This window comes from Meleagris gallopavo, chromosome 7 (genome assembly GCF_000146605.3).
Source record: "Meleagris gallopavo isolate NT-WF06-2002-E0010 breed Aviagen turkey brand Nicholas breeding stock chromosome 7, Turkey_5.1, whole genome shotgun sequence".
Lineage (NCBI taxonomy): Eukaryota > Metazoa > Chordata > Aves > Galliformes > Phasianidae > Meleagris > Meleagris gallopavo.
The window spans coordinates 18,965,284-18,990,589 of NC_015017.2; the positions used below are offsets into that span (position 1 = coordinate 18,965,284).

General features: G+C 35.2%; 1 protein-coding gene across 1 annotated transcript in view; it reads right to left on the reverse strand.

The window, feature by feature from the left end:
• Positions 1-1,188: 1,188 nt before the first annotated feature.
• Positions 1,189-25,306, reverse strand: part of LOC104911768 (sodium-driven chloride bicarbonate exchanger-like) — a 44,958-nt gene continuing 20,840 nt past the window's right edge. The window contains exons 3-5 of the mRNA XM_019617379.1: positions 18,251-18,397; positions 9,080-9,215; positions 1,189-1,360 (exon numbers count right to left, since the gene is read on the reverse strand). Coding sequence (XP_019472924.1) covers positions 1,189-1,360; positions 9,080-9,215; positions 18,251-18,397 — 455 coding nt within the window. The remainder of the gene's footprint in view (positions 1,361-9,079; positions 9,216-18,250; positions 18,398-25,306) is intronic.

Sequence of the window (25,306 nt, forward strand, 5' to 3'; positions counted from 1 at the left end):
TGTTATGGAGGATTTGGAGCCCAATAACCATAATGAGCATGAGACCAGCCCTCACTAAAAGTAGAGAAACAGGAAATTAGAGACCTCAGATGATAAAATAGTGTCACTTTTTGCTCTGTGTCTTCATTGATGGAAGGAACAGAAATTTTTAAACAGAATCAAGAATACAGCACTAGAAGCTATCTAGGGCACATTAGAGCACAAACAGAGTAGCATCACTTTAATAATGGGTTTTAAAGATCCACAAATATATTTGTTTACAACACATATTAGCTCTGCCTTTATCAATTGAAGAAAACTTATTTTCTCTTGTCTACTAACAAAATTATTTATAAACAATCTAATTCAAATTAGCAGCTTTATCTGCAAAGGGAGAAAAACATATCATACTGCACTTGATGATTCTAGCATAGCCAAGCAATCACCTTTAAAGTTTTAGGATTGTCTGAGACTGTATTACACATCTGTCTACACTGCCCCTCACAACCTGCTCCATTACAGTAACAAACATACTGCCAGCCTCCTGCAGTAACTAATTCATCTTTATAGGAAATACCAGGAAAACAGGAAATGGCATTCAGTCTCATTCTCTTATTTTTGGGACAGAAGGCTCATGCACTACGTTTGCTTGATTTCTACTTCTGTTCTCAACAGCTCTAGAATTTGACCTGCCAAATTCACTGAAAAGAAATCATACTCAACTTCAGATAAAGTAGATACATCTTAAAACTTGTTGAAAAACTTGCACATAAAAATACTAGTTCTCACCTAGTTCTTAACTCAGACATTTTTTAAATTGGTCTGATTTCATCTTGTACAATTATAATGTATCTTCCTTTATGTTTTGTTTGTTTTTAAGCTAGATTGTCTGCAGTTAGAGTAACAGTAGCTTCCGTTTGTGGAAATTAGCACAGGCATAATTCACAAAGTGATGTGGCATTACAGCAGCAAAGAAATTATCTGTTCTACTGAAATATATTCTTAGTGTGCTCTCTTTTCTGTTTTAATTCTCTCTCTTACATAAGAATTGACTCAGAAAATAGTAAAAACTGAAAATGAGAAAAATAACGCACCAATTGTGTCTGAATTTAGATTCTACCACATAGAGCAAAATATTTCCAAGACTTTCTTGTAAGCAACAGGTATCTTGATTCTTGTAATTAGTTTTCATAACTATTAAATGCAGCATCAATACATACCTGCAATTTCTTCTATGGAGTTAGCTCTCATGTCCAACAAAACAGTGCCATTCAGGATACAGCTTCTCAGCTCAAACAAGCTATGAAGTGACAGTGTGGCAACATATGGTTTGCTCCACCTTTCCCCACCATCTTCTACATCTTCTTCAAACTTCAACCACCTGTGCAAGCAACCAATTTTATAACTCCAAATAACCAATTTACAGCCCCAAACAACCAATTTTACAACAGTATATAAGAAATACGAAATGCATTACTTCCATGGATATTGCAAGAGCACTGTTAAACTTGTCACAGAGATGAAGAGAAGCATATTAAGCAATAATTCTGTATTTTCCAAAAACTTTGAGCTATTCTCTACCATAAAATGATAATGCTATGACAGAACAAGAACAATTGTGGAAAGAGAAAGAGAAGAATTTGTTGTAGAAAAAAATAAAAGCTATACGTAGTAAGAAACACTCAGTACTAAACACAAGTTTATAATTTGACCACCACAGAATAAAGATATATTATTCATTTAAGGTAACATATATTGAGATTCCATGAAGTGTTAATGCATCAATGTATTCTCACCACCTTAAGCTTTTCACAAGTCAGTGATATGAACTTTTGTTAGTTGTTTAGCTGTACTACTCCACCTAAAACAGCAGTAAAACATTACGCAAAATTTAAGCTATTCTTCATTTAAAAGTTCAGTCAATTAAAATGAAAAACCTCACAGGCACATAAATGTGCAAGCACATGCAGACAGAGTATACATATTTGTGTATCGTCCAAGCCCTAAAATATGGTCCTTACTGTGATAGAACCACCACGTGAATGATATGAAACAGCCTTTAGAGTTCAGAAATATAACTGCATCTATTTTATGTCTCATTTGGCTCTTCTTGATTTCTGTATGACTCTGAAGAGACTTCAATAAAGTTAAAAATGAAGTGAAACTTACATGACAGATCAAGTCTTTTGTTACCAGCCAGTTGGATGAACTTACTCATATGACTTCTTAACAGTTTGCTGATAAAAATTACACTAAAAATGTTCAAAGAATGCTAAACACACAAAACCCAGAAAAGGCTGTTCACTTATGCAGAAGTGTTTTAAATTGAAGTTAAGTCCTTCAAGCCTACGTAGATAATGGTGAATGGAAACATGTAGCATGCCAGCCTGGCAAGCCTTGAACAACTGCAGCAACAGCAGAAGCCTCTATCATTTGACAACAGCAACAGCACTTGTTTTACTGTGGACCAAGCAACAGAGAAGTCAGAGAGAGCCTCACATCTTGACAGATGTGCACATTCGCAGATTTTCAGACAGCAGGGAAGTGTAGAGCCTTAAGACTTCTAGATCTAAGCATTTTCTAATGTAACCAAACCCCTGAGCCCAGTAGCTCAGCAGACACGCCCATTCCTCTTCCATTCCCTTCTCACTCACCTAATTCTGCTCCTACCTGCAAAATATGCCTGTGTACCAATATTCTGCACTTTCCTCCTTGCAGCCATCACTGCGTACTCTTCTGATGCTAAGCTGCAAGTAGATGCCACTCCTGTGACCCACTCACCAGCAGATCTGCTACCTTACTGATGCACTTGACTGATTCTAACTCCATCACCTGCTTGCCTTCTCATCACTTCTCCTTTATTTAAAAACACCATTTCCCCCCCAATTTTTCCTCTACTTTTCTCCTGTAAAAACCTCCAATTTCCTGTGCCTAGCTGTTTCCTCCTCTTTGTATTTAAACATTTTCTCCCTCATTTCCTCTGTACCAGCCTGCTTTCACATCTCATCTTTGCCCATGAAACCCTTTCCTCCATTATGCTTCTATTCTCTCCCTTTGCTACAATCTCTCTTCTCCCTCTAAATCTAGCTGGGTTATTTCCTTGTTTCCATTCCGTCAGAGAAGCACCAAGGTCACTGCACACAAAAATGTTTGCCTCCACTACCTAGAGAGCTGGATAATGAATTTAAAATTAAGTTTCTAATACATATATGCAAACGAGATTTTTCCAGAAGGATTTTCAAAAGTAACATCAATACATTAAACATACATTAACTCATTCCCCACTGTTACCACATTCAAAGCCATGATTTGAAAGAGATGAGCTACAGCAAGCCATGAAAGTATCAAAGAAGGAGAGAGAGGAAAAATGAAAAAACAAAAATATATATATATATATTCCCCCCCCCCCCATTTTGCAGCTATTTGAACTTCATAAGGAAAGACAGCTTCTAGTTTACTCATAGTACCCATGTGTCTAACCTAAAAATGAGCTAGACACATTGTGGCCATAACATCCCAAACATGATGAATTATTTTACAGATTCTTAGGAGGCAATTATCTATAGCTTTGCCTTCACATCCCTTTCCATTTTTTGTCCATGTTTCTTATGCCTTTAGGAGTTTTATAGCATATTCATACTTGGATATTACCAATTCTTTCTAGCATACAATAATTTCATTTTATGCTGATTCAAACAAAAGACTAAAAATCATGCATATGTATACAAAAAAGCAATTATCTGAGCACAGATTCTTACAGAATCTGATCAGAAATCTCATACTATCATTGGCTTCTGTCCCCGTAAACTGTCTTCAATACTATTTATATGATTAAACTGCTACAATCTGCCCAATTTGGAACATAATGACCAATTCTAAAAAGATTTAAAATCCAGATAAAAGAAAAACATGTTCTTAAAAGTTTCATAAAAAACAGGTGACAGAACAAAAACAAGCAATCTCTTGAGCATCATAACTAGAGTTCATATCTTTCATGGACATAGAAATCATAATATGAGTTTTAAAGCTCCTTAGTTTATGGTGTCTATCAGACATGAAACTTAAAGCACAGCAATAAAGTCCATAGAAAATTATTACTATGACTCAAATATTTTTTTTTTTTCATAAAGATCATATCCACCTGAATTTCAATCTATTTGAAGAGTATAATTTCATAGGTTGGATCCAATTTCTACCCGTTACTAAAACTTACATATTCAAACACATCCTACATTTTTACCTGATGAACTAATAGTCTACTAAATAAACATAAATCATACCCAGCTGAGAGAATTCTGCTTTTGGACTAAATTTCTATTTTAAGAAGAATTTACTCATTAAGTGAAAATCATGCTTATCACCTTTTAGCTTTTCAGAACTATGCCTCAGAATTATTACATCAGATTATCCTTATTTAACATGAGAATTGAGAAATAGCAGCAAAAAAAAAAAAACCACAAAAAGGTAGATCTTACTTGTCCTTCTTGTAAATCTTACTTGTAATCTTACAGTCATTCAATCATATATGTTCAAGTGGATTTTAAGACTAGAGTAAAAATTTCAACAACCCTCTGAACTCATGTAAAAGATTCAAGGATAGATATGACTGAAATCCAAACTCAGGCATGGATCCCAAGTGTGACAATTTTCCACATTTCAGTTCTTAGACAAATATATATATTTAGTTCTACAGCCACATAAAAGCCACCTCCATTGATTTTTTCCAGAGTCAAAAAAAAGAAGTGCGCACTTTACTGTAGACTTGGTTACAGAATTTCAGTACACAGTATGAAGTTTGGAGAGTTACAACACAATATATTTCACAGTCTGTTATATTTGCAGCAGAGAGCTAGAGTATGTATTCACCTACAGCCCACTCAAGATTCAATGTTATTAATGTAACCTTACAATCTGTATCAATTTCCACACCAGATTTTCCTTGCCTAGGCTGTCTTAAAGATTAAATCAAAGGAAATAAGCATGTCAAAAAACAAAACAGAAGTGACAAATGTAAGGATTTTTTTTTACTTAGTACCTTTGGGAATTTTGGTCCATTTGGAGATGCATTTCCACTTCTTCATAATCCTGATTTTTTGCTAGTACGTTCATTTTCTAATCAGTTACTATTAACAATTTACTTTCTAAACTATGGACAGAGATTTATTTTCAAAGCAATTTCATTAAAATTCAAACCTAAAAATATTCCTCCTGGTTCCAAGATGTCTGTTTTCCTTCTTGTCTGGAAATGAAGTGGTTTTCTCCTGAAATTTTCATTTCATATGAGCGAGTAATTGAGATCCAGCAGTTTGATAAATACTTCCTTCAAATTAGCCACTATTTTCCAGTCATGACAGCAAGCTGCTACAGGATAGATTTGAACATTAATTGCTTTCTTAATACTTGCAATTTTCAACTGCATTACTGTACGTTCAATATCACAAAATCATAGAATCATTTGCATTGGAAGGGGACCTTTAAAGGTGATCAAGTCTGGGCAATTTATTCCAGTGTTTCACTACTCTTATCTTAAAAAGGCTTTTTATTATAACCAGTCTAAACCTCTGCAGAAAGCCAGACTTGTGATTCAGTGTGTTTCTTTTTCAGGGCATAAACTATACATCATTCATTCTCTACAAAATTGTACACCTGGGCCATATCCAAAAATTGTTACATCTATTATATTAGTAATACTGGCTTTTAATTTTAAATGGTATCTGTTTCTTCTAGCTTGAAAATGCAGAAAAAAAAATAGTTTACCCCCTCTATACCAACAAAACAAAGTTATTTCATATTCTTTAGTGACTAATTCCATGGATGGGGCACCTTAAATTAGATCTTTGATGGAGCAGGCTATGGTAGCAGTGCACATTTTCATGCACTAATTAATGTGCAGGAACACTTTTGCTGATTAGAATTGTTAATCAAGAATTGAAAAAAATGAAGAATGGCAAACAGATAGGAGTCTCCAATCTCCTGTAAGAGGAGAAAAACATCTACAAAATGACTTACTCTTCCAAACAAATGATATAGGAATAGAGCACATTTACATAAAGTACATCAAGCTTTAGTCAAATCTTATCCACAGTTCCCTTTGATATGTTGCTATTTTGATCAAGCAAGAACAAAATGTCTCCAATACTTTTAAAAGTTTGCTCAAGATTTTTTTTTTTTTTTAAGGCTAATTTGTGCATGCAATTTTGATCAATCAAAAAGAGGAAGATACAGATTAATTACCTCAGTCAATCCAAGTCCTTGTTCCAGCAGCCCTTGTAAAATGAATTTAGGACTGCTTAGTGATGTCACTCCCAATAAATACAATAATGACAGAGACAATCTCTGTATCACTTTCATTTGAATTTATCAATCTGGAGCTACAAAGCTGCACAATAAATTATACAAATACTTCCAATGGCATTTTTCATACAGAGGGACAAATTATTATAAGGATAGTACAGCAACAAACCCAGTGTTTATCATTTTCATAACATGTTTCTAATCAAATCAGTCTAATCAAATCAAGTCCCAGATCAAGCATCAGTATCAAAATAGTACTTTAGAATATCTAGAATTATGTATGCTAAGTGTTCAATTCTATGTTCTATACAGAGTTGAATATTTCCTTACCTGTACTGGTAACACTGCTTGTCATGCACAGTAAAACATTATTTATTATTATTATTTAATATTGGCACCTCATTGTCATTCTGAACATCACCACCTCTTCTCTCATCGCCATATTAGACATCATTTCATTTCTATCACTGTACTCTGACATTCTGGAAGCATTCGAGGCCAGGCTGGATTGGCCTTTGAGCAACCTGGTCTAGATGGAGGTTTTCCTGCCTACAGCAGGGGGTTGGAACTAGATAATCTTAAAGGTCCCTTCCAAACCATTCTATGATTCTATGATTCTGTTGCGTATGATATGCTATTACTAAAGTCATAATACCTCCAAATTTCTTAGCAAGTTTTAACATAACCCTATTTTTGTCTCATTCAATAACAAGGATATTTAATAGGAGTAATTCCTTTTATACCTTGTTTCTTTCCTTCATACTGTTTCATCTTCAAGCATGACCTCTTCAATTAGTGCCCTTCCCATTAATATAATTTTTGCAATAAAATTGATTTTAAGTAATAAATTCATTCCTATCATATCAAAAGGTTAACTAAAAAAAAACAGTTCAACTGTTTCTCTTGTCACAAAAATCAATTATCTGATTAAATAGCATCTTAAGTTAGCCTGATGATACACCACCGAACTTCAACCGATCTTCCATTTAGCTCTAAGTCTACCATTACTCTTTCTGTCAGATATTATTCTAAGTCTTGCATATCTCTGAAAGCTAAATAACAGGCCCACATTTGTTTAGACCACTTTTCTTCTTTCTTGAAGAGTGTTGCTATAGGATTTTTAGGTTTGTGTGCTTTCAGCTTTCTTTGAGATAAAATATTGCACCCTCTTATTTGCACAGGTAAAGCACCTTGATTCTTATTACCATCTTGGATATCATCGTTTCACTGCCATATCCTACTTTTCTAATAGCTAATTACCCCTATGTCAAACTTCATCCAAAATTTTTGGATACAAACTAGAAAAGACCATTCACCTGGACCAGTTATTTCTGCATGGCAGTCCTAGCTCAATCTTGTTTGTAAGAAAGACATTTTTACTATTTAAGTATTTAAGTTCATAGTCTGTCTATTGGTTTTCCAGCTTTCAGTACTTCCTAAACTCCAAAATACAGTTTTCCTGACTGCTTTTTTCTCACATTCTTCAACAATCTTATTTCTGTTTACCAAATTTTGATTCCTTATTTATCAAATGACAATAGGAAGGGCTGTACAGAGAGATCGATCAATTTAAATCCCTTTTTTCTCTTTTATTCCTTTCCATCTATCTTTATTAGCTAATTATCCTAATGAAAGTGGTTACAATTTGTCAGAAACATCTCTACGGTGATTTGCAGAAGAAATTTTTAAGTTGAACCAAAACAGTGGGTTTTTTCCTGTTAAGAATAACATACATCACTGACACTGTTTTTTTTTTTCCACAATATAAGCTGATACTTCTTAGAAGAGGTCCTATGTATCACTATTCAGTATGAGAATACTGCAGATTACTACTTTGATTAGATTTTCTCTCTCTGAATACTAATAAGATTACTTAGGAGCACCACTACACTCATTCTGCAGTACAATTCCCATATGAGGGTTTTGTACATGTAAAGTTCTATACTTAGATTCCGCCTGCTCCTCTTACAGATGTATAAAGGAAGAGAAGGTCACAAAATTCTGCAGCCCTCTGGGAAAGTAGGAATTTGCAGTAAGACTAAAGGGAAAATTAAGAGCTTAGGCACATCATTTTCCACTAAATCCTTTTGAAAATTTAAATTCTATTTTTGTCCTAAGGACACCAAAGATGCAGTCCACTGATTTTTGGGTAGCTTTGAAGAATGTTCTCACCAAACATTGATAGAGAAAGATGCAATTAAGTTTCTAAGAAGAAAAATGAAACTAAGCATGTGTGATTTAGTGCCTGAGGAAGGAAGCATGCAAAACCAAAAATTTCTTCTCTAATAATAATTTTTTTCAGCAGAAATGCAATCTAAACAGTTCTTTTCGCATTAATTTAGCAGAAAAAGAAATCCAACATTAAATCTCAACAGTAATTGTTCAGTGATACCTAGAACATATTTTATTGCTCCAAAATTTATCTTACTCCTTGCTTTAATCTTTTATCAGTTTCTTGAGGATTCAAAAATAATACATTGTTCAAAAATCTATTAAAATGAAGACCTAAAGTATGAATAAAACTAGGAATCCATAATTCATGTATACAGTATGCTTACTTTGATATTTTTTTTCCCTTGATATTTATTTTGACCTATATTTCATAAATCCAGATGAAAACATTTGGCTCTAAAAAAAACAACAAATGCTGCAGTAATACTAGCAGTCTAAAGATTAAAATTATGGTTTTATTTAAGCTCTACATCCAAAATCTGTTCCTGAGCTTGCCACAGCTTTGAAATTATTCCTCAGTATACCAACTGCAGTAGATAATTTAAAAAAAAAAAACAAAAAAGAAAAAACTTACCTTGCTGTCTCCCTCCACTCAGCATCCTCTCCTTCACGCCAACAAATTTCATCAAGCTCAGTAAAGAGATCATGAGGAATGTGTTCTTCATCATCATCTGTTCCAAGAATAAACTGCACCCTTTGTGATGGAGTATCTGGAAGAAACACAAAAATATCAGAATACTATTTTTTCCCCAGAGAAAGAAAATACCTAGAATTTCACAATAATATGCAGACTTTTTCTCTGACACCACTTGCTGCCACATTCAAAACATCATTATAAGAATATTTATACATAAACATTTTCAGATTGAGACCTCTATTTACTGCAAGGGCTAGTCTGCTAATTAAATAAAATCATCTAAAGACAGAACAAGATGTAGAGAAGAATAAACTATTGGAAGTTGGAACAGTATCTCATAGTAAAAGAGGCAGCTTATTTAGAGCTGACTAAAGTGATTTACTCCATTGTCACAAAAAAACACTTTGCCACATTGTAAATCTGCATCTATAGATCTAGCTGTTCACAAGTCTGGTGAACTATATCTGCATTCTTTGTTTTACCTAGCAGGAGAAAGAAACCAAAGTCAGCCTCTCTAATAACTGGGAACTTCTGCCATTGCTTAACCCTTTGAAAACTGCTATATAGTTAGGTTGTTTCATACAAACATGCTTTTGTCTTCCCCAACTTCCCCATTTCATTCTTCCTGTCTCTCATTTACATTTCTGTTATCCTCTATATTGCTTCACAATCCTTCATTTCAGAACATTCCATGTATTTCAAGGACATACTATTCTTCCTTCATGTCACTCAGAAAATTTCTAGAACTGACAGAGTACTTTAATGAACTTGTTTATTCAGCTCAAACGTTGTAAATCAAGAATAATAATTTTAAAGCCTACTTATTAATTCACAAAGAAACCCAGGAAATACAGGAGAGTAGGTAAACAAAGAGATGGCTCAAGAGCTACTAAAAGCTTTAGGGAACAGAGTGGCAGGAGGAACAGCTAAGGGGGCAGAAATTACTTTTGGCAAAAAACAGCAGAAGTAACTTTCACTTCACCCTTTCCATTGTTGCTCTTTTCTCTTCTTTTTTTCTTTAACAATGTTTCAAGCTTGCTTTTATTCTAGACTCTTTTAATCTCTATTTACTTATTTATTAAATTATGACCCTCATATCCACACACTGGTACATTCTTACAGAACAAAAAAATAAATACAAACAGCAGGGTGTGATCTGAGACTAGAAAGTGCATTCTGGTCAAGAACTGTGCAATTAACACTTCTCCAGAAGGAAAAAAATTTAGTGAGATACCAGCTTAGAAAGGACAAGCACATATGACTACTAACAGATCATGGAAAACAACCTACTTTGGGAGAGAGCTGGACTGAGTGAGAATATGAGAATAAGCACTGCCAAGAACATCCTGTACTCCTGGTAAAATCAGCACCAAGAACTGATTCAGTGATTACTGTTAAGTAATAAATTAGTATAGTACCGCAGAGCTGCAGTTTTATAGGATTACAGAAACCATAGAACTGTTTGAGTTGGAAGGGACCTTTTAAGATCATCTTGCTCCAATCCCCCTGCTACAGGCAGGGACACCTCCTGTCATAAGGTGGCTAGCACCTTATGACAATATTTCAATATTCATTACTTTAATTATTTTAATATTATTTCAATACTCATGCAAATGCATGTCTTCAATATGTGAAGCAAAACAGGATTTCTGAAGTTAGGTAAGTGACAACAATAAAACAACTTATAGCCATAAAGGACAAAAAATGCACTAAGTTCTCTTTTTCTTTGTTAATACAACAGTGAAACTAGCTGCTAGATTCTGGATACCATTTTTGCTACTTGCATTTCCTTCTGAAAATATATATATTTATATATGTATGTATACACACACACAGTTTTATTTGTAAAACAGTAATTTTATTTCAAGGACAAAACCCTAACAAAATTATTGCTATTAAATAATAGCAACAAAGTAAAAAAAATTAGATCTGTTGGTTCTGCTTATAAAACTGAGTTAACAGGATTACACATGCAAGCAATGCCAGATAGATTTGGCTTTTATTCATAGGAGAAATAAATATCAAATGTCATTAATGTGTTATATAGAAAATGAGTAATGTGTGTTCCAAAAGCACTATGAAAGAATACCTCAATTGCTGACTGTCAAACTGTGATAACTTAATCCTCACTGTAAAAGCACAATATTTACAAAATAGGATACTCAATTTTTCAAGTAAGGAAAACAGAAACTAGTTTGAACACGTCCATGTCTATTTCCACTTTAAGTAGTAAAGCCAGCTTGAAAAAAAAAAAATACTTCATTTTATTAGCTCTATTTCTATAAAGTGATGAAAATAATCTAGATTGAGCTAAAAAAAAAAAAGAGATTAATTTAATTATTATTTCGATTACTGCAGTTTTATAACAAAGCACAGAGAAGCAACATGAGCTTTAAGTTGCACAATAAGCAGCTGATGATTACTCTGAGTAAATGGTTCATCTCGCTAGCTCAGAAAATCCTCCAGGACCAGCTGGGACTGGGCAGAAAGCAGTCTGCTGCATGACAGGAGCAGGACTACTGTCAATACCACACTTGGCTGAGCCATCTGAGTCAGAAAAAGCTGAAGCAGTTTTCTATTTGCTGTGGCTACAGAAGCTCGTGGGAGCCTACTGCCAAACCCAGCATTATACTTGGGCTAATGCTCACAACATCCATGCAGCACTCGCACAGACCCACACTGCCTCTGAGGCCTTAAATACATTGCCCATATGAAAACTTAAGGATTGCAGTTTTAAAAATCTGTACCTTCACCATCAAAAGCATAGATATTAACATCTGGCAGATATACTGTTGTAAAAAGCACAAAGTCAAATTGGGATCCAGTACTGCAGAAAGGAAGTGATCCCACAGAAACACAAAGATTCCACATAAATACGAGAAGAAACTTCACAGTGAGAGTAACAGAACACGGAACACTCCGCTGCCCAGAGAGGCTGTGAAGTCTCCTCTGGAGACATTCAGAACCTGCCTAGATGCGTCCCTGTGTGACTTAATCTAGGTGTTTCTGCTCCAGCGGGGGGATTGAACTAGATGATCTTTTGAGTCCCTTCCTGACAATCCTGACATTCTGTAATACCAGACATTTACCTGTTCAGTGTGGTCATTACCTTCAGACGGAAGTCATTAATGCCCCCAAATTAGAAGAAAGGTATGTGCGCAGACATACCAAAAACAGCAGTGCTAAAAACCGGAGCAGGACATCACTTAATTCCCAGGTGACAGTAGCAAACACTGCATTCTGGGACCATATTTGAAAGTAGGCTAGGGGGAACAATGGCCTACACCACCATCCTACCTTGTAAAACACACGTAGGAAAGAATCATGGCCAGGTCAGATGGGTCCTGGGCAGTCTGATCTGGTGCGTGGCAACCCTGTCCATTGTAGGTGGTTGGAACTGAATGATCATTAAGGTCCCTTCCAACCCAAGCCATTCATTGATTTTATGATTCTTAGCTACTTCTTGTACGCTCAGCTCAGAAAAGAACACACTCCACTGCACCACTCAGAGTGAAATGCAGCTGCTCCTCAGTGTGTGCCACAGTTTCTCCCAAGACAAAGTGCCATTAGCCAGAATTGCACATAATCTGCCCAAGCTGTACCACAAGCAGAATTATGGTCTTGGGTTTGTATCAATTATACTCCACATTTTGTCCTCCTCTTTGATGAAATGTAAGAACAATACAAAAAAAATATTTTTGGTAATATTTGTGCTGTAGCCTCAGAACAGGGTTCTGCATTTCTAATCCTGCTAGGAACCTGAATTTAAGGTCAGTATTAGTAGGCTAATACTTTCTAAATTAGAAAGCATTTTAAACATTAAAATATAATTTACATTAAATAATTTTGCATAAGATAACAAGTATCATAGAAAACACTTAATTCCTATCTCATGCTCTAGTATATTAATACTAAATAAACTGTTTCTGATTGTTCACTGCATAGGACATACTGTAAGCAGGGTGTGAACCGGCTTAACATACTGACATCAATAAAAATTTTCTTCATATGAAAAGGAAGTGGTTTGAACAATTCAAAAGATCACAGAAAAGATCACTTTACACAAACATTCATTGTCCTCCTGCTTGTGCTCACCAAGAAAGTGGTGAGTGTGAGTTCTCCCTCTACCTCCATCCTGTGCAAATAAGACTTTGCCCTTCAGCTCAGCAATTAGCAAATGAAGTGGTAATTATTTTTTAAATTAAAAATATGATTTTTAAAAAATTACATGACTAAAGTACACACAATTAGTAAACAGACATACAGTACATTTTTGAAAATCTCTTCAAAGATCTTAGAAACTGTTAGGATGGGATAAAATATAACCTTGCTCCTGTTTTCAGTAAACTCCATGTTTTCCTCACTTTGTTTTCATTACCCCAGGGCTATGATACATAACCTCATCTTTTGCATCTCACAACATGGACAATCCCCAAGCTTCTATTTCACTTTTTTTATCCAACTCTTAAAACCACAGTTACATTACATTATTTTAATCCAGATTTACAGCAATCTGTTCCACAGCTGTCTAGAAATTCAGGCTTCCAAGTTCAGCAGACAAAGCACAGTTAAAAGGAGTACAATTCACCTAACAGCTGTACTGTTTATTAATAAATTAATTTTCCCCATTAACACCCCTTTGAGGTTTGAGATGAGCTACTGAATATAATCAGGTGAGTTCTTTGATTATACTTTTCCACAAGCACCTCTACTGAGAGAAATCCCACTTTACAATTCAAGTTTTTGCTGGTCTTACCTTCAGAGCACCTTTCCTGAAACCTGCGAACACTCCTCTGCTCATCTCACTTCGAGGACTGCTTGCCATAACTACTATAATGACTTACAAGCTTAAATCTCTTTAAAACTAGAGAATTATTAAAGCTAGTTTTCAAGATAGCAAAGCAAAACTGGCACCAGTCCCACCAGTGTCTGCTCTTTTAGAGGACACCACAGGAGGCTGTAATCAAACCCCCCAGACCCTTACAGCTGCATTCACTTTACCCTCATCAAACCTGTCCTTAACGACATACTACAGAGGGCTGATGTCTTCTTATTCTATCCCATTTTCAAATAGAAAACACTGAAAATTGCCAGTAAAATCAATCTGCATAGCAAGCAAAAACCTGCCAGCCAAGGGGAACCTACACTGCCTTTTCAGTACCACCACAATCAGCAGTGTTGACACAGCGTTATCCCCATTTAGCTTGTGGCCCTGCAGCCTGATGGGGCTGGCCCCCATTACCCTCCCAACAAACAGCACCAAAGAGCTGCTCTAGACTAGAGACAGCTTTTTTACCAGATTAGTTTTAACTTGAATCAATTCCCTAATTTAATTCACTGAACAGCCACTATACTTGCACCACAAAGAAAATGGTGGAGGAGGGGAGCTTAACGCCAGCATGAAACTGGAACCTTAATTACAACAGCTGTGTTTCAGCTGTAACAATAGCCCAGTTCAGCAGAGCAAACAGCATTACTGTACTTTAACTAGAGTGGATAATTTCACTGGATTTCTCTTTTCCTTCTATAAATTATGGGGTGAGATAGTCAAAATCAAGATCTTGTAGTTGCTTAGCTTACAATTCTTATACCAAACAAACCTTTCCACAAGCAAGCCACGTAATCTGAAAATTATACAAAGACACATCCTTATAGCAAATGGAAACAACTTGGACAAACTCATACCATCAAGAGGGAACAGACAGGCAGCGAGACACAGATGTAGAGAAAACAAAGGAAAAAAAACCATTTCCATAAGTATTCTGCACCCACAAGTGACAGGGCTCACTCCTTTTTACTCCACTAACTACATAATCTACATTTTATTTGTCTACAAACTCTGAAACTGCACAGTGAGAACATTTGGGTTATTTTTGAAAAGTGGCAGTAGGAGATAAATATTTTTTTTCCAGAAAAGCTTATGAGCTGCCATCCAAATGTTCTAAAAAAATATATTAAAATCTATGATCTTCAGAAACAGTCCCTCAGAAAGTAGCTGATACAGCTTTCTCAGCCATGATTGAAAGGGATTACCTGAAATCTTCCAACTGTGGGCATTACACTGAACACAGGTGTTCCAGAGCCACGTTGATACAAGGAATTTAAAGCTTTGTTTCCCACTAATTAAAAACTAGGTGGGCACCTGTTCAGTATGAGAGGTGGCCTGTGCAGCCCCATGGCATCATGTGCATGCAACCTCTAATAAACTTCATAGATGAAGTTACAAATTATGCAGCTATAAGTTATGACGCACCACACAGAAAAAATGCTTATCTCACACTTGGTAAACTGCAGTCTGGAGCACTTCATGTCTGAATATTTCAGGCCTTTACTTCTTCCAGCATCTGTATTATTCAGTTCTCACCTTTGGGTTTTATTATGCCTCCCTTTAATACTTTGCAACTTCAAAACACTGCTAATTTATTCTCTTGTATCATAAAAGTCATCCTGTATTTTTCTGACTTACTTTGAAGCACTATTTTCTATAAGCTAGTCTCACAGTGCTTTTTTTCCTATTTCTTTCTTCTTGCACCTGCTTGTTGAAATGCCTTTTCTTTACCATCCTCCCCCCAAATTCCCAAAAATGCAGCCTTCTACTATTCAGTGCACGTGTTAAAAGGGGACTATGATGAGAGGGAGTAAAGCATTTCTGTATGTTCAATTAAGTCAGAATGATTAATAAATAGAGGGATTATTTCAGATCTGTTCTCTTAGGTAGCACTGGCCCTCATGCCAATTTATGCATTGACAGAATAAAGTGCATTTGTCTTCTTTGCAACTACCTTGAGCCCCTGGGTACTGTTATAACCTTGTGGCCATGGGCAATAAGAGATAAGAAGCATTAATGAGGTTTAGTGGATGCGGATTTAATAAGGGAAGTATCCTTCACTCCCTCTCAGAAAATAAATTACACCAAAAAAAAAAATTCTTTTTTCTCTATCTAGGTTTTAGCACAAGCTGCTAAATTTTTCCTGTAAGGAAAATCCTCAGCAAAAACAAGAGTGTAGATGCAGACTACCATTAATCCCTGAATAATTTTGTCTCCCTGTACTTTGCTCTGACTGTACTTAACCCCTAAAATGCCGCATAATTTTAAGCGTTGTGAAGGCAAATCTGTTTTGATTTGATCAATGTGGTGTCACATTTATGCCTGGATAGACAGATGCCAAAGCTTAGTAAAAGTTTGGTTCCATGGTTCTGGATAGCTGAGGGGAAGAATTCTCAAATTTTATTTCTTAGATATTGTTTTAAGGTCAGAAACTGGATATTTCCAGATTTTTACCAGTGTTTAATACCTCTGCTGTTGGCTCTCTTAGAAAGATTATTGTAATCACTTAAGCATATCTTCAGCATTCTGGCTCTGGAGAAGATCAAGATGTTTCTGGCCTATATCTTGTCTATCCTGGTCATTACGAAAGTAATAATTTTAAGTGCCATGACCTACACACCCTCACATGGCAGTCCTAATTAAATAATAAGTGAAAACTTGACTTACAAATGTGCAGTCTTACACTTATTTCAAACAAGTACACCTGCAGACAAGCTCACTAACTTATGTGCTTCAAAACCTTTTATATATATATATGTATGTATGTATGCATGCATGTATGTATGTATAAATTATTGCCATTCCACTCTTGGAGCTCCCCAGAAAACAGGTTAATTTTCAGTTTAAAAAGAACTGTATTTAAGAAGCATATTATTATTTGCACGCTGTCAAAGACTATTAGACTGAGCCATCTCAGTTTATTTTTGCTTTTGACATTAGGAAGGACACGGGCCTAGGACTCCAGAAGTTAAAAGAACAGAGTTAAGTTTTCTGCCAAAATGCATCACATATTGGCAATTAAATAAAACCAGATGACTCAATAGAAGACACCGCTTCATACTTTAAGACATCTCACTTCTTGGCTAATGTAACTTTCCATTGTTTCTTTTTAATCTGACATTATAGGTATATATGCATATTCTTTCTGAAAGCCATTTTAGTAGTTTATGAACTCTCGCTGTTTTCCAAGAAACTGATTTTTATACAGTGTAGAGTCTTCATGCATTTGAAATGCATTCCAGATGGAAACAATTCAGCCAATCTTTTCTCAGTTTTCAAAGCATTTCATATTTACTACATTTGAAAAAAATCTTTACTTTCTGATTCATTTTCAATATGTGAAATATTTGAGCATTTCAAGGTGTTTACTGTACACTTAACTACCAGCATTTACAACCTATTTGCTTCAAAGCAAGTTGATTAAATAATACAAACTTCAGCTTTTAATAACGTCTTATAATTACTATTCTATAAACTGAAATTACATTGGTACATTTCCCTAATGATTTTAGAACTTTCTCTTGTACACTGACAACGGGTTTCTTATACATGCTTCCATTAAATTTCAGCCCTTATTATAGCCTTGGACATTTCAGCACATGCACTTTTTATTTGTGAAGAGCAAAGAATATTCTTATTTGTCTTGAGACAGAGCTTACCTCATCTACTCATTACCACTTTTTTTTTGTTCTATGTAATGTACTTTTTTATTTAAAAATCTGGAAGTTTTAGGTTTACAATATCAGTTGTAAGATTTGTTCATTGAAAGATACTCTTTCCTCTTTGCCTTCAAGCGCACAGTAGACTTGTCTCAGAATAGCACCTTACAGAACTAAGGAAAAAGGCACAATCTAGATGATATTTTATCTTAAAACTACAGATTCAGTGACATCAGCAGTATTACAAAACTAATTGTAAAGAACAGTGTTTTGTTATGTTTTAGGGGCAAACATTCCAGAGCTTTCATGGAGCTCTACTAGTGAAATAAAGCACTTACCCTCTCTAGGTGGTCATCGCACTCTACCTTTCTATAAACACTCATGAACAGACTCGTACAGTTGTAGGGATTAGTGAGGTTTCTTGTGAACTGACCACCCCCGGCTACTGCCGTTCATTAGAGGAACAAATCTTGTCTTTTCAGCAGAGACCAGAGAGGCTCTGGTAGGGTTTCCAAAATCCTGCTTCCAGGCCTGTCACAACCACAACAAGGGAACAATTCTTGCATAGTTGTACTGATGTTTATTGCAAAAAAACCTATGCAGAAGTAAAATCTAACTTACCAAAAGGAGGAGATTCTCTCCCGTCTTCTAATCCTGAATCTCGTTCTCTGTCTCTTTTTCTGTGTTTATGCCCACGGTGCCTATGGCGCCTGTGACTTTTTCTTCCACCCAGTGGCACATGAACACCAATGAACAGTGTTCGATGACCTATAAATAGAAAAAGAGTTAGCCTTTAAAAAGAGGCTGTGGCAAAATAAGAATATTAATAACTATACTATCATTAATTATTAATAATTATAATAATTTCTATAATTGCAATGGTATAAATCACTATAATATTAATTACTGTAATACTATTAATTACAATAAAGATGGTGTAGAGCCACAGATATACAACTTCCTGATACAGGACAAAATCCCAGTTTAGAAGTCCACATGATACAGTGCCAGATTTAGAAAAAAAACTGCATCTCTATATATGAACTTTGATTAAAGGAAGACAGGTGTTCTGTAAAATATCTTCCAAAACAGTAATATCAAGACACACAGATCTCTTAGCATTGAACATTTGGTAAAGTCGCTGCTTGCCTTGTGTGTGAAGGAACTTTACAAAACTCATTTCTATTTATGAGCCAAACCTTGACAGAATTCTTGGGGGAAATTTACTGAAGAGAGAAGAAAAAAAAGACTGCGGGAAAAAAAAAAAAAGACAATAAAACACTATAGAAGCTAGTCTGCAAAATCTCTATGCAAGTTTATGTGCTCACATTATACATACATAGTTGTTAGCCTAGGGTGTTCTTTTTTCTTTCTTTTTTTCTTTTTCTTTTTCTATTTTTTTAATAAATGAGAAAGTACATCTTGCCATGCCTGCCATCATCTTTGTGTTTTCAGCCTGAGGAATTTATGTTCCTGATCAAGTCCGAGGGATTTAGCTCCCTCAGCTATGTAGGCTAGCAAATTCTGAGCACAGTTAAACATTCAGAAGGAGAGCAGGGGGGAAACATGCAGAAAGTATCACAAAACAGTACAAAAGGAAAGTGAATCATGACTCACTACAGGCTGGTCTCCTACATTTACTCAGCAGAAAGACACGGTCCAGATTACTCATCTCAAATAACATCTATTTTCTCCTTGAAATGAGCATAACATAGCTAGTGAATAATTGCTGCTTTGCTGTAATCATTCAGCACTGTCAATCATCTGAAAAAGGCCAAGAACATTAAGCTAAGGTAGCACATGATCTCTAATCTCATGGAGCCTTCAGTGGGGGTAAAAACACAGCAAGGCAACTATCTGTGATAATACACCAAAGAAATTCAAGGCTAACAGAAATTCTCAGCAGAGACAAAACTAGAAAAGCTGCAGAGCAGGCTCTGGACACTACCTCAGTTTATTTCTTTAACTATGTGTGTAGAGGACACTACTAGAAAGCAGAACCATCAATTCTGAGAAAACCATTCTTTTAGTCACGACATTTTCCTGAAGCTAAGGCCATAAGGAGAAATTATTTATTTTACCTATCTCATTCCCCTTGCTTACTATGTGTAGCCTAAGAAATTATTTAAAGAAAACTACTGCCTTCAGTGTATTCCAAATGTATTGCAATCAGTGATGCATGAAACAAAGAAAAATGTATTCCATAAAAATAATTCATTAGAAAGATACTGAAGGGCAGCAATAATGTAGTACTTAACACTTTCCTGTTCACTTTCTTTGGTAGAAAAAAACAACTTCAAAATAACATTTTGAAAGGATTTTAATCATTTCCACAGGTGCAAATGGATCGCTTTTTTTAATTTAGTAATTTAATAACTTCTTGATGATTTTTGAAGAAGTGGATATTCTTATCCTAGTTTGTGCTACTTCAGTACTCAGGTGTACTTATGTCAGAAGTGCAGATTCAGGTTCATACTTCATCTAATTTCCAGGGCTGAAACCAGGACTTGAATCTAGACTGTTTTCTATTCAATAAACTGGGAAATATATCTTAAAATGCTAAGTGTCTGGACAGCAAGACAATTTTCTCAATGCAGACTGAATTAGTTCATGTTAAAGAGAAAGCTGAAGCCAGAAACTAATATGAATTACCAGTAAAAAGCAAAATTGATCTTTTCTGTGCAAATGTAGAGGCCAAGGAATAATTTCAACATACAAGGAAATCCTTGTCCTTGTAATGAAGTACACTCAAATAAGAAGGAAAAAAAAAAAGAAATTCACAGGGAAAATAGTTTTCTTTAGAGAAATGGTGGAGCAAAAGTGAAGAATCTGAGTAAATAGTTTGCTTTAATAAAAGAGCAAGTATAGAAGGGAAATAAGAAGAAAAAGAAGATGATCTGGGAACAAAGCAAAAATTAATGAATTCTAAACTGCTACAAAATGACAGTAAACAATAAAAGCTGAGGGGAAGGAAAAAGAAACTAAATGCAATCAATAAGATGATCTTACATCAAATAACCTTTTTGATGATACAGCTGATAAAATTTACAACCAGAACATAAGTTACCTTTTCCTGTACAAGTAGGCAAAGATATTACTAAATAATTATTTCCGGTGAGATCTACATGTTTCCTAAACCCAGAATGCCAACCACAATGCTATCTCGCAGGCTCCAGTATAGAGCAGGACAATTCCTCTGATAAATTTCTTGTTGCCTTAACTCTGGAGATGTGCACCCATACCTGTTCCAGTGAAGTTTTTCAATACCTTTTTTTTTCCGTGAAGAATTATACTACTTGAACATGAAAGTATTTTGAAGATGAGCATAATTAAGAACTATGCTTAACATAAAATTTATAACAGAAATACAAAGTGAACTTCTATACCAACATTCTAAAGGAAGGACTTTTTCCAAAGCACATTTTATGCAACATTTTACATTTTAAGAGAAACTTTAAAAGATTTGCTTTTATTCCCTCACCATATGCAAATTCCAACAATAAGCTGGACTCTGTCATTTTAATGTTGGGTTCAAAAGCAGCTACTTTATGCAGTTTTATGAATACAAGTTGTGAATAATGCCTGAACATCACAAAATTCCATTAGAAAATTCCAACTAACAGCAAGGGAATCACATTTTTTCAAAGTGGATGGGGCCCTGGGTAAACTGACCTACTAGGTGGCATCCCTGCCCACAGCAAGGATGTTGGAATTAGATGGACTTTAAGATCCCTTCCAATCCAAGCCATTCTGTGCAATGCTAGGTAAAGAAGTTTTTTTGTAGTTAGGTTTGTTACAGACACTGTTATATCTTCAACATCTTTATTATTCCTATTTATCCTTATTTAGTTGGCTTTGGTGTACTGATCTCAGCTGGAACAGAATTGATTTTCTTCATAGTGGCTGGTACGATGCTATACTTTGGCTCTGGGAAAAAAGTGATGCTGATAATACACAGATGCTTTAGTTGTTGCTGAGCAGCAATGAACACAGACAAAATGTCTTCAGCTTCTCACGGAAGCCTGACAGCAAGAGGACTGAGGATGCACAAATTGCTGGGACAGGACAGAACCAGGACAGCTAAACTGACTAAGGGGGATCTTCCATATCATATGACATCATGTGAAACTACAGAGCTGGGAGAGTTGGCCAGGGAGGCAGCTGCTGCTTGGCAGCTGACTGGGCATCAGTCAGCAAGTGGTGAGCAAATGCATTGTGCATCACTTGTTTTGTAAATATATACTTGTATCTATGTATCTTTATATATATATATATATACACACACGCACACTATATGTATACATATATACAAAGCATATATATATATATTAATACACACACACACATATATATTAAGGTTAGCATATACTACCATTATTTTTCCTTTCCTTTTTCTGTCTTAGTAAATAGATTTTTGTTTTCTTTTGGTTTTGTTTGTTTGTTTTTGTTTTTTGTGTTTTTTTTTGAGTTCTCTCATCCATCCTGCTTGAGGAGGCAGGGTGGAGTGAGCAAAGGGCTCAGCAAAGTTTGCTGAGTTGTCTGCAGGTTAAACCACAACAATTGCTTTGGTTTTCCTTTCCCATTTTCTTATGAACTGTCTTGCAATGATAAAAGCCTAAGAAAAGAAAACCATTTCTTTATTCTGTACTTCTGTGCATGCGTGCACAGATACCTACCCATAGTCAGGTCCAGGGAAATACATATGGATGAAATGCACTCAAGTACACACATGCAGATTTGTGGTTTGGGAGAGAGTTAAGAGGTTAGCCTATTGTTTTTCTAGAATAAAAAGCAGCTATAATAGACAAAAAAGGATTTATCCTACTAATACTTATTTTAAAATAAATAAATTTTATACAAAGACAAATTTATTCCTCTCCATGGTTATATCTCAAATTTAAAAAATCAAAATTAATGTAGACATCAGTGAGCCACAAGATTTATCTGTGTTCCTAAGCCTTTTCAGCTAACCTTACATTAACATCAATCAAATTTTATCATGGAAAGAATGTTTTTTTTCCTGCAAAAACACAAGGTGAACTAAAATGTTAATTTATTTCTTATGTGCTAATAGGAAAACTAAACCTAAGTATAAATGTTTTAAGCATTAGGACTTAGATGGAAGCCATTTTTTAAAAATGAACTTCTGAGAAATTAGTTTAATATGCAAAGTTTATTCACAATCTGAATGCTTATTAAAGAAATACAGTGGACTAAATTGACCTATTCTGCAATGTCACCTTAATGCAATGCCATAAATCCACTATATATATAAATCCACTGTAGATATAAATTAATTCAAAGAAAAAAATGATTGTTCTTAATCAATTTGTACATACCTAAGGAATAAAATCTAGAATATAATTTTAAATCTGTGCATTGATAGGAAACGAGGCTTTGGCTCCATGAAGTTTACCTTCAAAGCATTAAAACACTCCTTAAGCAAAATATCTAAAGTATTAAAGAAATAATAAGCCTTATTATAATGTGTTCTTTTCAGTTTTACAGGATTATATTAATAAATCCAACTTATAGAAGATTTTAAAATTATAATTAAGTTCAGAGAGCATATAAGATACATAAAATCAAGATTTCTCTAAATTTTTGAACAAAAGGGGTATTATTTTGCTGTAAATATCTGCCCTTTCTCCCTCTTATTGCCCTAGAAAAGACAGAAATGAAACATGTATTATTAATATAAATATGTCTTGCAGAGACATTTCTCAAAATAAAATCTAAGTAGAAGAGTTATTTAGGATTGCTGTATTCCACAGAAGAAATTTTCCCTTACACATAAATTTTATTTTAAGATCCAGTAGCAAATTAACTATTTAAAAAGGCAACTTCAGGAAAGCAAACATTCTCTGCAAAGCCTTTGAAAATGACAGACCTAAAAATGGTTTTCAAAACCTGGATTTCAAAATACTGAATTTTTAAAACCGAAGGTTGTTTAAGCTCCTAACTTATTCATGATCTAAATAGAAAGGAAATATGGCATTCAATGGCATAACATGTGAAACAGTAGGAATGAGAAATACCATTACAATTACCTGAATGGATGTGACTTTGCAAGAGGCAATGGAGATGGAGAGAAAGGAATTTAGTCCCTTAGTTTAGATAAATCAGTATCTTTTTAACAGGATGCTGAATGCGCAAACATTTTTGCCCGAGTGCCTCCCGCATTCCTTCCAAATAATTTCACTCAGAAACCACACACCTATTTGGCAGACAGAACACACATATAAGGTATATTCACCTCCCTTCTTCCCCATCAGGAGAGGCTACATGTGTCTCCATGTTACACCAAGCATTTGGGACTCAAATGTGTATCTTTCAGTGAACAGCCAAGTTGGTGTCTGTTGCATGCAAAGGAGATGCCCTGCCATGGATCAGGACATTCATGAGCTCCAAATACTGATGGGACACCTGCCTCTGCTTCTCTACCCTATCAGCTATTCAAACCAGACTTGGGCTCCCGCCAAGACCCAGCTCACAGGCTCATGGGCACAATGGACAGGGGCAGATGGCTCTTGACACATTTCCAGAAAGAGAGCAAAAGCAGGCTTTTGTGACCTACTAAGAAAATGCACTGCAATGTCAAGATGCCTTGAGAGAGAATATTTTGCCGGTGGTTTCGCTCAAGTCACAAATGACTCCTGACCTCAGCAAGAGAATGGGGTTTCTCTCTCCTCCAGAAAACACTCACTGCCTTCAAGCATCTTACATGTTTTCTCAGTTAGAGCAGAGCCAAATGCACTCAAAAATGAACAATGAGGTAGAGACAGAAAAGCAGTGGTCCACGTAGAGTTTAAAAAAAAAAAAAGTATTTTTCCTTACAGGAGAACAAGCGATTATGGTGAATTGTGTAGGAGTTGAGAAAAGTGAGTCATTATTCATTATTGTAGTGCAGCAAGGAAGCAGAGCTAAAGAAAAAGCAGAAAAGAGAAAAGCTGTGCTTCCTAAACCAACAGTTTACATAGCTGTTTGTGGATAAGGTTTGTTCAAGGAACATTTTTTTATCTTTCTGCGCTGCTATGATTTGGAAGAATCAACAAAAAGCCTCTACAGGTTTTTTTAGATCACACACAAAACTAATGTTCTGGGTAAAAATACAACAGAACCATATTCTGGTTCAAGGAAGCATTAAGGATATATTGAATATGAAACATAAGAGCATCGCACTGAAGTCATTACAGGACATTTTTAAAGAGCACTGATTGATCTTCCCAACAGCCTTCCCAACAAATCTATCCTTTTAAGAGAACATTTTTCCAGGCTTCAGCTGGATTGAAAAAATCTTTTTAACTGCACTTATATCCATCCCCCATTACTCTATGTTGTTCCAGAGGAGTTCAGGGACATCGAATACACGCTCCTATGATAAGATCAGGTCTCAGACATTCCAGACAATTAAAAAAAAAAAAGAAGAAGAAGTAAAAAAAACTCAGCAGAAAACACATAATAGAGTCCCTCAGACACACATGCACTTTCCACTGATGTTTGTTGGAGGAAAGATGTTGACCTATATTTCTTCATTATTAACAAGCAAAAAAAAAAAAGAGCAAACAGTACTAGCATAACTGTATGTTAAGAGCTAAATATTTTAAATGACTTTATCTTGCAATGCTCCACTTTTTCATGCATGCTATGCAGCTTTCACTAATAATGGTGAGAAGC